Here is a 15465-nt window from a genome sequence, read left to right on the forward strand (position 1 = left end):
TGCACTCATACTACAGTGCTCAAAGCAAACGGACTGAATAACAGTCGAAAAAGGTTTAATCTTGAGGAGGCAGCTGAAAGGATTGTTAAAGTCCACGCACGAGATGAGCCAGGAATTTCAGATATGCTCACCGCAGCTGAAAAAACATAATAGCATTCATGTGTAAAGTACGACCAGAAACTCTAACCATTCAATATATGGTCGAAAGAAAAATACGATGTGAAAAATCAGCCAGATGTCATACGACCGGTGCCAAACTGTAGTGTTCAGCATGCGGAATATTCATGGAGTGGTAATGATAGCTTTGCTGGCCACTCACTGAATTACTGTGGGATGTGTGTGGGCACAGAGAGTTCAGCCTGGGAACTCTGTATTCAAAGGGACAATGGGAACAGCACAACTGGACCACACAAGGTCATAATAAATTACAAATGGCCAATCACAGTGGTATACCATGCTATACCACTATACAGGACTGCTCATTCATATTAGATCACCCATATCATGCTGCTTTATGTTGGGGGTTCATTCATATGCTGTGCAGTCACACTGCTATTATAATGTAGTTAAGTATGTGTTGAGTGGTCATATTACCAGTATTAACTAATGTAACCAATAACTGTGATGACTATATCCAATAACATCACCCACCTCATCGTACTCCTCTGGGCAGCCCACTGCTCCGTCCCCTGGGCTGAAGTGCACATCGTAGAGCTGGGGCTCTGTACCTGCAAACAGATACAGAACAAAGTCAAGACAATTCTATTGTAAAGACAGAGCCAATATGCCACAAAAACAATAGAACACTGCCACTACACAGATGTAGTTAGGTAAACAGAGTAAATAGGGTCAACTCAAATTAAACAAAGATTTACACTACCAGTCAAAAGTTTGGACACACCTACTCATCCAAGGGTTTTTCTTTATTTTTACTATTTTTTACAATGTAGAATAATAGTGAAGACATCGAAACTATGAAATAACACATATGGAATCATGTAGTAACCAAAAAAGTGCTAAAAAAATCAAAATATATGTTATATTTGACATTCTTCAAATAGCCAACCTTTGCCTTGACTGCTTTACACACGCAAACTGGCTCTAACCAGAATAGAAAGAGGAGTGGGAGGCCCCGGTGCACAACTGAGCAAGAGGACAAATCCATTAGAGTGTCTTGTTTGAGAAACAGACGCCTCACAGGTCCTCAACTGGCAGCTTCATTAAATAGTACCCGCAAAACACCAGTCTCAACGTCAACAGTGAAGAGGCGACTCCGGGATGCTGACCTTCTAGGCAGAGTTGCAAAGAAAAAGCCATATCTCAGACTGGCCAATAAAAAGAAAAGATGGGAAGTCTGAGATATGGCTTTTTCTTTGCAACTCTGCCTAGAAGGTCAGCATCCCGGAGTCGCCTCTTCACTGTTGACGTTGAGACTGGTGTTTTGCGGGTACTATTTGCGCTGTTCTGTGAAGGGAGTAGTACACAGCGTTGTACGAGATCTTCAGTTTCTTGGCAATTTCTCGCATGGAATAACTTTCATTTCTCAGAACAAGAATAGACTGACAAGTTTCAGAAGAAAGTTATTTGTTTCTGGCCATTTTGAGCCTGTAATCGAACCCACAATTGCTGATGCTCCAGATACTCAACTTGTCTCAAGAAGGCCAGTTTTATTGCTTCTTTAATCAGCACAACAGTTTTCAGCTGTGCTCACATAATTGCAAAAGGGTTTTCTAATGATCAATTAGCCTTTTAAAATGATAAACTTGGATTAGCAAACACAACGTGCCATTGGAACACAGGACTGATGGTTGCTGATAATGGGCCTCTGTACGCCTATGTAGATATTCCATTAAAAATCTGCCATTTCCAGCTACAATAGCAATTTACAACATTAACAATGTCTACACTGTATTTCTGATCCATTTTATGTTATTTTAATGGACAGAAAAAATGATTTTCTTTCAAAAACAAGGAAATTTCTAAGTGACCCCAAACTTTTGAATGGCGGTAGTGTATGTGGGAACTCCTTCAAGACTGTTGGAAAAGCATTCCAGGTGAAGCTGGTTGAGAGAATGCCAAGAGTGTGCAAAGCTGTCATCAAGGCAAAGGGTGGCTATTTGAAGAATCTCAAATATAAAATATATTTTGATTTGTTTAACACTTTTGGTTACTACATGATCCCATATGTGTTATTTCATAGTTTTGATGTCTTCACTATTATTCTACAATGTAGAAAATAGTAAAAAATAAAGAAAAACCCTTGAATGAGTAGGTTTGTCCAAACTTTTGACTGGTAGTGTAAGTTATGGTATTCAAACTTTTCAGCGGAAAGAGCCCATTTTTTCCGCTAAAATTTATTGCGACAACACCCCAACTCTAATGACACAACCTTACATTTTCAACAAATAACCACAATGGAAAGAATTATCAAAATTAAAAGAATCCAATACATACATTTACTCAATAGATTTTTTTTTTCTCAAATTATCTTTCTCAAAAATGTTTGTATATTGTCCCATACAATAATCTGGATTCTTAAAGTTTTGGTTAAAAAAAGAAGAAATATCACAGAGTTAGAGAATGAAAAATAGGCTGCATTGTGTTTAAGTCAAGTGCATAAAAAAAGGATTTCAACTTTTTTTATTACAAGTGCAAACTTTAAAGGTATACACAGAGTATACCAAACATTAGGGACACCTTCCTAATATTGAGTTGCATCCCACCCCTTTTGCCCTCAGAACAGCCTCAATTCGTCGGAGCATGGACTCTCGAAAGCATTCCACAGGGATGCTGGCCTATGTTGACTCCAATGCCTCCCACAGTTGTGTCAAGCAGAGTATATGTGAGCAGAGTTGAGCTGTCGGAATTCCCGCTCCACATCCTTTCCAACTGCTCCGCTAAAAACCCATCCTCGCTCACAGGAGAAAAAAAAACGCTGCTCCAAATTCACCATTTAACAACCATCTATTTTTGTGACTACCTGGACCTACCATTTGGTTTTGAAGTATTGAAACCAAACCATATGATTTGAATACAAAGTATTTTAATAAACATGAAAAGGTGACTGTAAAAAGCACTCATCCTTTCAAATAGGCTACATCTATTAAAACAGCATATGAACACTCTAAATAGGTCAGGAACCAGACAGGTGGCCTAAGAAGTAACTAACATTTATTTAGGCTATATTATTATTAGCCTATTATTTCAATTTTATAGTCTACAACTAAATAAATGGTTAAGCATATGTGAGTGCGACACACTAGGCTGGCAGGAACATTAAGCACTCAGCATTTAAACATTTTGTTTTTTAAATCATTAGTCTATAAATTGCGCATATAGGCTGACTGACTTAGAATTAAATACAAATGAAAACGAAAAATGCCTTATTAGGATCAGTGCCTTTGAATTAACTTTTAGAAACACGAGTTTGGACAGAGTCTGTGGCTTCAGGCTCATGCGATGGTGCCTAGAGAGCAGGCCAGCAGCGGAGAATACCCTCTCCGTGCTTGCAGAGCCACTGGGGAAGCTAAACACCCTTCGAGCCACTCTTGCCGGGTTGGGCAGGGATGTGGAGTTGTTTTTTTCTTTTTCTTTAGGTAGGCCTAAAGGTTTTTAGGCAAAATAACCCTATCAAAACGGAAAGTTCCTTGAAAGAGGTCATATGTCAGGCCTATTAGGCAAAAATCAATGCTAGCCTATTGTATAAATAATAGAACGAAAATGAAAACTTTTAAGAGATCAGATTTTTTGTTTATAAATACCTTGCTACCCACCTCGTTCCTTTCTGATATGATGGAGGCCATACGTTTCTTTAGTTTTCAGATTCTACATTGATTCTTTAGTTGTGGATACTACATCACTGCACTCCCTCTCTTTCTCTTGGTCCTCATCTTTGTAACTCACCTTGATTTTGCACTTATGTTTTTTTATCAGTTTCTTAATGAAAATATTTAGCGAACTCCATAACAGTAGCTAAAGCAAGGGGCTATAGCAACACACAAGTAGCCTACAAATGCATGCTGGGCCGGGCATGCCCTGAGCTCGTGAAGTGAGCACTACTGGAGCGAAATTGGAGCAGGCGAGAAGGTTGACGCGTTTGGAAACTTGCGCCGCGCTCCAGTGAAATTGGGCACGCTTCGCTACGCTCCTACTACGCTCGTCTCACATACTCTGGTGTCAAGTTGGCTGGATGTCCTTTGGGTGGTAGACCATTCTTGATGCACATGGGGAAACTGTTGAGCGTGAAAAACCCAGCAGCGTTGCAGTTCTTGAAACAAACTGGTGCACCTGGCACCTACTACCATTCCCCGTTCAAAGGCACTTACATTTTTTGTCTTGCACGTTCACTCTGAATGGCTCACATACACAATCCATGTCTCAAAGCTTAAAAATCCTTAGTTAACCTGTCTCCTCCCCTTCGTCTACACTAACTGAAGTGGATTTAACAAGTGATAATGACCACTATGTAACAGTCACATTTCAAGGACTACCGTGTACAATGTGATGTGTTAAGTGTGTCAGATAAATCAAACAACAAAACAACACCAAATTCAGATGTGTCAATTTAGAGCCTCCTGTGAAAGAACCTGCAGATAAGTGCTGTGAAACCCAAAACGGATAAATCGGAAGCGGACAATAGGGCGTCTGGCCAGACTCCCGGCAGCCACTCGGGCAGGCTCTTGTATCTAGTAAACAGAGCTCTGAATAGCATCCTGCTGCTGAGCTAAAAACACAAAACAGTGCTCTTGACAGCAGCGGCCGCTGTACCCTGCTCTTACATAATGGCTGCTGCTATTCAAGACTGGTACATATTACTGGGCAGTTATGTAGAATATAAAAAAGTCTCATTTTGTGCTTGGCGGAGGTTCGCTTGAGAAGGTTGCCTGTCCCTCTGTATAGGGCTGCAGAGTGCTCGAGTCACAATGGACCGAGAGTTGACTGGCTTTATTCAACTCGTCTCCCTGTGCTAGACTGGCTTAGCTATTTTAAACATGCCATTGGCACACCAGGGGGTAAGTTATTTCCACTGCCAACAGGCTTTTCTTTATTAAAAAGGCACCTCCAGCCAGTAACCGACAGAGAAATGACAAAGATAAACCAAGTTGGAGGTGCATTAAAGTAAGTCAATATTGAAACTGAACTGGCAGAACAGTTGGAGCTGGAATAGCAGGTTTTCTGATGTGACTCCAGGGAAACAAGGTGAGGGTGACTGGTGCTGAATACTGGTAGCCCTGCGCTAGGTTCGCTAAAAGCACCATGCTGCCTATACAGACAGATGGACTGGAAGTGCGAGAGGCCTGGGAAGTTACATCAGTGCTCTGATCTTCACACATTCATGGCAAACTAGAGTCTTGATTCCAAACAAAACACCCACTCCTACTCAATGCAACTCAAATTCATAACAGTTAAATACAGATTGATTAGCTAGGTTAGGTATTCATAATATATAAGACCGCACAGATTGGGATTTGACAAGGTTTACAGAAAATAATTAGGTTAAATCATGGACTTGTTACAGTGAGCCTAGAACAGTGTTCACATGGCCTGACTATCGTCTCTTTCTCCTGTCCTGTGTGAGGTCTCCTGAAACTGATAAGGAGCTGGCGCCAGGAGAGAGAAACTTTAAAGTGGGACAGGAGATAGACATAGTGAGGCAGAGAGACAATCAGATAGGAGTGGGAGGGAGAGAGAGCGAAAGAGAGAGTGACAGAGAAACACTGAATTATTCAGGTGAATAAGACCTAACTGCCTTAGCCCAGTAGGATTGCAATAGTATCGGATATCGAAGATGATTGACAGCCATCATCGATGGTGACGACATTGTGATGTGACAGACGATGTATAGCCAATTTCAACTTGATTGGCACCAAACAGTAAAGACCTGACTGGGCAGCCCACAACAGGGCCATGTCAAGTGTCCTATTCCTTTGCTATCGAATGTATAACCCATTTCAATACATATAAGAAACTGTGGGACCTTAGACAGGTGTGTGCCTTTCCAAATCATGTCCAATCAACTGAATTTACCACAGGTGGATTCCAATCAAGTTGTAGAAACATCAAGGATGATCAATGGAAACAGGATGCACCTGAGCCCAATTTCGAGTCTCATAGCAAAGGGTCTGAATACGTATGTAAATAAGGTATCTTTTTTTATTTTTAATAAATTAGCAAGGTAGGTGGCCAATGGCAGCCAATAGCGCGCGATACCATCGTATATCGCAATGTTTTTAGGGTACTTAATCATGAAAGGACAAAGGTTGACATCGCCCAACCCTGAAGCCCAGTCTCTTTCTACCTCCCTCCCTCCCTCCCCCAAAAAACCTGGCCTAGCAGAAGTCCATGTGCCTCGTGTCTCATGCTTTCCAGCACATTACTTATTAACGATCCGGGTAACTGGGGCTGTTGTAACACAGAAAGCACAGGGGGAAAACTCCACAACACAAACCAACAGCAAAGCAAAGAGCTGTGGTGGCAGCCAGGGCAGCAACCCACTATTGCGATGACATCAACACAAACCTGTGCGGCATGTAAACACAGCTAGCGTGTGATGTCAACACTTTCTCTCTGTATGATTATGTCAGCATAGCACCAGGGTGACATTCTTTGCATAATGATGGAAATATTACTGACGCTTGAGGTACTTCGGGGATGGATAAATTCATCAGAGCTTTACAGTGACTCATAAGATGCCACTGGTTTCGTTCGTTGCCCCCTACGACCTATGCAAACTTTTCAGGAAACACTGCTCCAGAAATCTGATGACTCAGTAGTCAGGCACATGCTTTGTTAAGAAAGGTATATAGGCTAAGCCTTTGTATACCTTACCACTTCTTGTCAGCTCATTAACTACTGAGGTGAAGAGGAAAACATTCTGCGAAAATAAAAACAATGTGATTTGAGTGCAGCCTGAATTAAAATTGCTACTTATCGAAACTGTTCACCTTCGCTAAAATATGGATGTGGGCATATGAACAATGGCAGCTACCCCCAGAAGGAGCTGGAACACCTTGCCAGAATGTCAGTGAAGACAACTGGCAAGTGTCTTCACTGACATGTTCAACATGTCCCTGACTGAGTCTGTAATACCAACATGTTTCAAGCAGACCACCATAGTCCCTGTGCCCAAGAACACTAAGGTAACCTGCCTAAATGACTACCGATCCGTAGCACTCACATCTGTAGCCATGAAGTGCTTTGAAAGGCTGGTGATGGCTCACATCAACACCATTATCCCAGAAACCCTAGACCCACTCCAATTTGCCTACCGCCCCAACAGATCCACAGATGATGCAATCTCTATTGCACTCCACACTGCCCTTTCCCACCTGGACAAGAGGAACACCTACGTGAGAATGCTATTCATTGACTACAGCTCAGCGTTCAACACCATAGTGCCCTCAAAGCTCATCACTAAGCTAAGGACCCTGGGACTAAACACTTCCCTCTGCAACTGGATCTTGGACTTCCTGACGGGCCGCCCCCAGGTGGTAAGGGTAGGTAACAACACATCTGCCACGCTGATCCTCAACACGGGGGCCCCTCAGGGGTGCGTGCTCAGTCCCTTCCTGTACTCCCTGTTCACCCATGACTGCATGGCCAGGCATGACTCCAACACCATCATTACGTTTGCAGATGACAACAGTGGTAGGCCTGATCACCGACAACAATGAGACAGCCTATAGGGAGGAGGTCAGAGACCTGGCCGTGTTGTGCCAGGATAACAACCTCTCCCTCAACGTGATCAAGACAAAGGAGATGATTGTGAACTACAGGGGGAAAAAAAGAGGACTGAGCATGCCCCCACTCTCATCGACAGGGCTGTAGTGGAACAGGTTGAGAGCTTCAAGTTCCTTGGTGTCCACATCACCAACAAACTATCATGGTCCAAACACACCAAGACAGTCGTGAAGAGGGCACGACAAAGCCTATTCTGAAAAGATTTGGCATGGGTCCTCAGATCCTCAAAAAGTTATACAGCTACACCATCGAGAGCATCCTGACTGGTTGCATCACCGTCTGGTATGGCATCTGCTCGGCCTCCGACCGCAAGGCACTACAGGAGGGTAGTGCGTATGGCCCAGTAAATCACTGGGGCCAAGCATCCTGCCATCCAGGACCTCTATACCAGGCAGTGTCAAAGGAAGGCCCTAAAAATTGTCAAAGACTCTAGCCACCCTAGTCAGACTGTTCTCTCTGCTTCCGCACGGCAAGCGGTACCCGAGCGCCAAGTCTAGGTCCAAAAGGCTTCTTAACAGCTTCTACCCCCAAGCCATAAGACTCCTGAACTAATCATGGCTACCCGGACTATTTGCATTGTCCCTCCCACCCCACCCCCTCTTTTACGCTGCTGCTGCTCTGTTTATTATTTCTGCATAGTCACTTTAACTCTACCCACATGTACATATTACCTCAATCACCTCGACTAACCGGTTCCCCCCGCAAATTGACTCTGTACTGGTACCCCCTGTATATAGCCTCCCTACTGTTATTTTATTTTACTGCTGCTCTTTAATTATTTGCTTTTTTTATTTTTTACTTATCTATTTTTTGTTTAACACTTTTTTTATTTTCTTAAAACTGCATTGTCTACACCTGTTGTAGTCGGCGCATGTGGCAAATAAAATTTGATTTGATAGCCAGAGCCTGATAAAGGACCAACATACGGCACTGGTCTGGAGGCCCTGATCTTAAAACGTCAAAGCTCTCCATATTGTTAGAAGTAGCAGACTTAGTGAGATGACAGAAATTGCAAATAGTTTAAATGGTGTATTGGAGTCGGTCAACAAAACGGATACTTACGGATTGACTAGGGCTGTTACGGTGACCGTATTACCGCCACATCGGCGGTCAGGAGTCATGACAGCAGTCAAATTCCACATGACCGTTTAGTCATGGTAATTAGGCTTCTCCAAGCACTGATGCTATTGAATGTCATTAGTAGCCTACCAAACTTGCTAACTGCCTGGTACTCAGCACTCTATTGTCCCTCTAATCACTCTGACATAAATGCAAATGTAAAGAAAATCTAATCAAACACTTCATGAGAGCCCATGAGCTGATGTTGCGCAACATTTCTATAGCCTTTGCAATTGAGTGAGAAAACAGAGTGATGGGCTTCTATTAAAAAGAGGAGGATCCCATCAGCTTTCTATAGGCTAGGCCTACTATACTTATTTCTCAAGTTTCCTAATATTAAGCACATTGCTTCCCTTTAAAACAGAAGTATAGCCTACCTGGCTGGCATGAAAATGAACCACGGAAAAGCGTCCTCCATTCGCTATTTAAGTGCATAGATGACATATTTTTTTCCCCTGCGCCTGTTTCGAGACAGGTGCATGATAATGGTCAATTCTAAATCATAACAAATTTCACACACATTATTTTGTATATGTAAAGACAAGATTAAATTAAGAATAGTGTGATGGGTGAAGTAAATGTAATGTAAATGTGACAATATTAGCTTATCACTTGTGAATGACATATTATGATACGGCAGACGGATCGAGCTGGGAGGAGGTCGTCGGGTAAGCTTGGCGTCGGGTAAGTTTGGCTTTATACATAGCTTGGGCTTTGTCGAGTAAGGCTTAAACTATGTATTTAGATTGTAGTTAGGTATTGTAGGTAGGTATCGTGGGTTGTTGTAGGTAGTTATTGTATGTCATTATTGTAGGTTAGTATTGTATTCGGCGGTGCCGAGTGTAGCACGAAGATAGCTAGCTAGCTAACTCACCACCTGGACTAGCTGGTGAGTAGCTATTTGCAACGGTATAGTTGTTTCACGCCTGAGAGTGCCTGTAATTACGCCAGCTGGCTGCCTACAATAATTACATACAATAACTGCCTACCATTCAGCTGTTTTCTAACCTCATTGTCTGAACCGTTAACGTTAGGTAGCAAGTGGCTACTGTGCTTGAAAATTAGCAAGCTTGTTGCAACCTGGATAGCTACTTGTAAACAATAGCTGGAACGACCGAGCGAACAGACGCGAACTGGCTGAGTCAATTCAGTGGCTAGCTTTGCACTTGGCTAGCTAACAGTAGCTGCTAGGGGTAAGTCATAACCTACACTTGTGTTTTGTTTTTTACATATTGATAGCCCGAGTCGCTCAAGGAATTCGGGACATGGGTGACTAGTTAACGTTAGTTTGGCTCTCTCTGTGTGTTCGTGCCGTGAAAGGAGGGGTTCTTCTTTGTCTGAAAGCAATTGCTAGCTAGTTTGCTAACTATTCTAGCTAACTAACTGGCTGAATAAGTTGACGACAGACTCGCTCAAGCTGTCGGGACTAACCCACAACGTTAGACACGGACACGAACGATCTGCTTTTGTGTTGATACACTGGTGGTTGTTGTGGCTGAGTATTGGCGCTAAACCCTGCTGTTGGAGACCGGCATGCTAGCTGGCTGTGGCGTCTTATGACGAGGTGCCCGGACGTTTTTCACGGAATAATACTGCACCTAGTTAGCTAGCTGAATAAACTAGGTTAGTCTATTCCTAGAAAACATTGAACCGTTGTAGTTTACAACAATTATAGTTTCTGAGGTGGAAGTTGGGAGAGTTATATTTGGGAGTTGTGGTGAGGGAGGCCCCGCTCTCTCCTTTCCCAGATGTTTAGTTCATTATATTCCGATCTCCTCTGCATTATTGTAGCCATCTGCTGCACCCTGTCAACTATGCCTCTGCCTATCCCTGTTCTCTCCTCTCCGCACAGGCTACACAAACGCCTCACACCGCATGGCTGCTGCCTCTCTAACCTGGTGGTCCCTGCACGCACGACCCACGTGGAGTTCCAGGTCTCAGGCAGCCTCTGGAACTGCCGTTCTGCTGCCAACAAGGCAGACTTCATCCCAGCCTATGCTACCCTCCAGTCCCTCGACTTCTTGGCGCTGACGGAAACATGGATTACCACTGAAAACACTGCTACTCCTGCTGCTCTCTCCTCGTCTGACCATGTGTTCTCGCATACCCCGAGAGCATCTGGTCAGCGGGGTGGTGGCACAGGAATCCTCATCTCTCCCAAGTGGACATTCTTAATTTTTCCCCTGACCCATCTGTCTATCTCCTCATTTGAATTCCATGCTGTCACAGTCACTAGCCCATTTAAGCTTAATATCCTTGTCATCTATCGCCCTCCAGGTTCCCTTGGAGAGTTCATCAATGAGCTTGACGCCTTGATAAGTTCCTTTCCTGAGGATGGCTCACCTCTCACAGTTCTGGGGGATTTCAACCTCCCTACGTCTACATTTGACTCATTTCTCTCTGCCTCCTTCTTTCCACTCCTCTCCTCTTTTGACCTCACCCTCTCACCGTCCCCCCTACTCACAAGGCAGGCAATACGCTTGACCTCATCTTTACTAGATGCTGTTCTTCTACTAATCTCACTGCAACTCCCCTCCAAGTCTCCGACCACTACTTTGTATCCTTTTCTCTCTCCCTCTCCTCCAACACTACTCACTCTGCCCCTACACAGATGGTAATGCGCCGTCGCAACCTTCGCTCTCTCTCTCCCGCTACTCTCTCCTCTTCCATCCTATCATCTCTTCCCTCTGCTCAATCCTTCTCCCTCCAATCTCCTAATTCTGCCTCCTCAACCCTCCTCTCCTCCCTTGCTGCATCCTTTGACTCTCTATGTCCCCTATCCTCCCGGCCGGCTCGGTCCTCCCCTCCAGCTCCATGGCTTGATGACTCATTGCGAGCTCACAGAACAGAGCTCCGGGCAGCTGAGCGGAAATGGAAGAAAACTAGACTCCCTGCAGACCTGGCATCTTTTCACTCCCTCCTCTCTACATTTTCTTCATCTGTTTCTGTTGCTAAGGCCACTTTCTACCACTCTAAATTCCAAGCATCCGCCTCTAATCCTAGGAAGCTCTTTGCCACATTCTCCTCCCTGCTGAATCCCCCCCCCCCCCCCCTCCTCCTCCCTCTCTGTGGATGACTTCGTCAACCATTTTGAAAAGAAGGTTGACGACATCCGATCCTCGTTTGTTAAGTCAAATGACACTGCTGGTCCTGCTCACACTGCCCTACCCTATGCTTTGACTTCTTTCTCCCCTCTCTCTCCAGATAAAATCTTGCGACTTGTGACGGCAGGCCGCCCAACAACCTGCCCGCTTGACCCTATCCCCTCCTCTCTTCTCCAGACCATCTCCGGTGACCTTCTCCCTTACCTCACCTCTCTGATCAACTCATACTTGACCGCTGGCTATGTCCCTTCTGTCTTCAAGAGAGCGAGAGTTGCACCCCTTCTCAAAAAACCAACACTCGATCCCTCTGATGTCAACAACTACAGACCAGTATCCCTTCTTTCTTTTCTCTCCAAAACTATTGAGCGTGCCGTCTTTAGCCAACTCTCTTGCTATCTCTCTCAGAATGACCTTCTTGATCCAAACCAGTCAGGTTTCAAGACTGGTCATTCAACTGAGACTGCTCTTCTCTGTGTCACAGAGGCTCTCCGCACTGCTAAAGCTAACTCTCTCTCCTCTGCTCTTGTCCTTCTAGACCTGTCTGCTGCCTTTGATACTGTGAACCATCAGATCCTCCTCTCCACCCTCTCCGAGCTGGGCATCTCCGGCGCGGCTCACTCTTGGATTGCGTCCTACCTGACCGGTCGCTCCTACCAAGTGGCGTGGCGAGAAGCTGTCTCCGCACCACGTGCTCTCACCACTGGTGTCCCCCAGGGCTCAGTTCTAGCCCCTCTCCTATTCTCGCTATACACCAAGTCACTTGGCTCTGTCATATCCTCTCATGGCCTCTCCTATCATTGCTATGCTGACGACACACAACTAATCTCCTTTCCCCCTTCTGATAACCAGGTGGCGAATCGCATCTCTGCATGTCTGGCAGACATATCAGTATGGATGACGGATCACCACCTCAAGCTGAACCTCGGCAAGACGGAGCTGCTCTTCCTCCCGGGGAAGGACTGCCCGTTCCATGATCTCGCCATCACGGTTGACAACTCCGTTGTGTCCTCCTCCCAGAGTGCGAAGAGCCTTGGCGTGACCCTGGACAACACCCTGTCATTCTCCGCTAACATCAAGGCGGTGACCCGATCCTGTAGGTTCATGCTCTACAACATTCGGAGAGTACGTCTGGATTACTGCAACTCGCTGTTGGCTGGGCTCCCTGCCTGTGCCATTAAACCCCTACAACTCATCCAGAATGCCGCAGCCCGTCTGGTGTTCAACCTTCCCAAGTTCTCTCACATCACCCCGCTCCTCCGCACACTCCACTGGAAGCTCGCATCTGCTACAAGACCATGGTGCTTGCCTACGGAGCTGTGAGGGGAACGGCACCTCCGTAACTTCAGGCTCTGATCAGTCCCTACACCCAAACGAGGGCACTGCGTTCATCCACCTCTGGCCTGCTGGCTCCCCTACCTCTGCAGAAGCATAGTTCCCGCTCAGCCCAGTCAAAACTGTTCGCTGCTCTGGCACCCCAATGGTGGAACAAGCTCCCTCACGACGCCAGGACAGCGGAGTCACTCACCACCTTCCGGAGACATTTGAAACCCCACCTCTTTAAGGAATACCTGGGATAGGATAAAGTAATCCTTCTACCCCCCCCCCCCCCAAAAAAAAATAAAATAAAAAAATAAAATAAAATAAACATTGTAAAGTGGTTATCCCACTGGCTATAAGGTGAATGCACCTATTTGTAAGTCGCTCTGGATAAGAGCGTCTGCTAAATGACGTAAATGTAATTATCACTTGGTTATGATGCCCAGCTTAAGGCAAACAGCGCATGCTTTTTTTTTGCAACTTTTTCAAATCATAGTCACACACCTCATGTAGCCTAGTCCATAGGCCTATATGTTTTGATAAGGTTTGTATCACAACTAAAAAGTGGCCAAATAAATTCTTAAAATGAAGCATATGAATCTGCTTAACAACGGGTATAGAGCCTAACTGACATACATTCGCAGCGCGTGAGCTTCAAGTTTGGGGAAGATCATTTTCACCATAAAAATGCACCTTTATAATAAAAGCATTACATGCATAATCGCATTTGTGGTCACTTTTGAGAATGGTGTTTTCCTGCTAATGGAACATACATGCTTATAGCCTACTGCCGTGTGCGCATTGCTGTGCTAATGTGAAGAAATAGTGTAATAGTTTATCAACATTTTAAGCTAAATGTTCTCATCTGTTGCATCAGGCTCATTGCTTAAAACAGGTTTTTTGATGCTAGTGGTTGTATTAATTTGGGATCTATCGCATCCCACAACTGTCCCAGACTATGTTTGGAATATTTATTTCTCGCACAGAATAGGTTAACTTTTGTACTATGGGGGATAGTACATTGACATAGGCTAGTTCTTTTGCTGTTCATTAGGCCTACTCATCTTGTTGGCTGACAAAGTAAATGAGGACAGTTCTTCCAATATCTTCAATATGCGCCACGGAATTGGATAAGGACGCGCGCAGTTGCGTCCCCGATGTGTCTGTCTTCACTTGTAGCCTGTGAGAAAGACCCGGTCACATACTGAGAGCCATGTGAGTGAGAGGTGCTTCGGCACGCAGCTGGGGAAGGGAATTATAATTATTATATTCAGCCCAAGGGCACAACGGCCACTGGCAGCAAAAGGCATGGATTTCTTTAGGGGGTGTTACGGCCACACAAAGAGGATGCAGCTGGGAAATTCGAGGCATTATCAAGTGCTTGTCACACTTGTTAAATAACTCAAAATTAAGCATATAGGAGTACCTGTTTCTTTGTTAACCACTCAACACAGAATAGCCAACTCAGAGTATGCTATTCTGTTCTTCTGAAATAGACTACATTTTCATCATGTCATATTTCTTTAGACCTGTCTAAAATAAATAATGGATTTATTGTGATGGTGTAGGCTATATTACATAGATTTATTAGACTTTTTAAAATGTAGGTCTGCATCAGTGGCTTGTAGGCTATGTGTGGAAGCCAGGAGATGCTAAATGTATTTATGTTAATTACCGGTCAATTACCGTGAGACCGGCAGTTATTTGCTTGACAATCACCGGCTGACAAACTATCATGACCACCACAGCCCTAGGTATGACAAAAGATGCCAAGACAATTGGACAAAATGGGGTATGTCAGTCAGAGTACACAGGCCTAATTTTCCAAATAAAAGTGCAAACTATGATGGCAATCATGGTCATCACAGCTTTGAAAGGAAGATCCTCTGACTCACTTCCATTGCTGATGGCCGTGATTCCTCGATGGAAGTCCTCGAAGCTGATCACCCCCAGCCCACTAGGATCCAGGAACTTGGTCAGATCCTTCACCTGTAATACAGAGACAACCATGAGGGACCTTTCAAACACACAGACACATCAATCATAAAGCTCACTTCACACTATAATTCAATCAGCTGTGTTGCCTGAGTACTTTATGAATAAATCAGATTGCATTCTGTCTAAATTAACATGACGTAACAGGTAATGAACACACAGGGTAAAACTGAGCAAATTGAATTAAGGA

At 44.4% G+C, this 15465-nt stretch overlaps 1 protein-coding gene across 1 annotated transcript in view; it reads right to left on the reverse strand.

Annotated features, from left to right (window-relative positions):
* Window positions 1-15465, reverse strand: part of LOC311100515 (rab11 family-interacting protein 3-like) — a gene marked incomplete at its 5' end in the record, with an annotated part of 97972 nt that overhangs the window by 65745 nt on the left and 16762 nt on the right. Inside the window, 2 exons of the mRNA XM_084141435.1 lie at window positions 652-728; window positions 15176-15269. Of these exons, the coding sequence (XP_083997561.1) occupies window positions 652-728; window positions 15176-15269 (171 nt within the window). The remainder of the gene's footprint in view (window positions 1-651; window positions 729-15175; window positions 15270-15465) is intronic.

This window comes from Coregonus lavaretus (genome assembly GCF_964263955.1).
Source record: "Coregonus lavaretus genome assembly, chromosome: 25".
In the NCBI taxonomy this organism is placed as follows: domain Eukaryota; kingdom Metazoa; phylum Chordata; class Actinopteri; order Salmoniformes; family Salmonidae; genus Coregonus; species Coregonus lavaretus.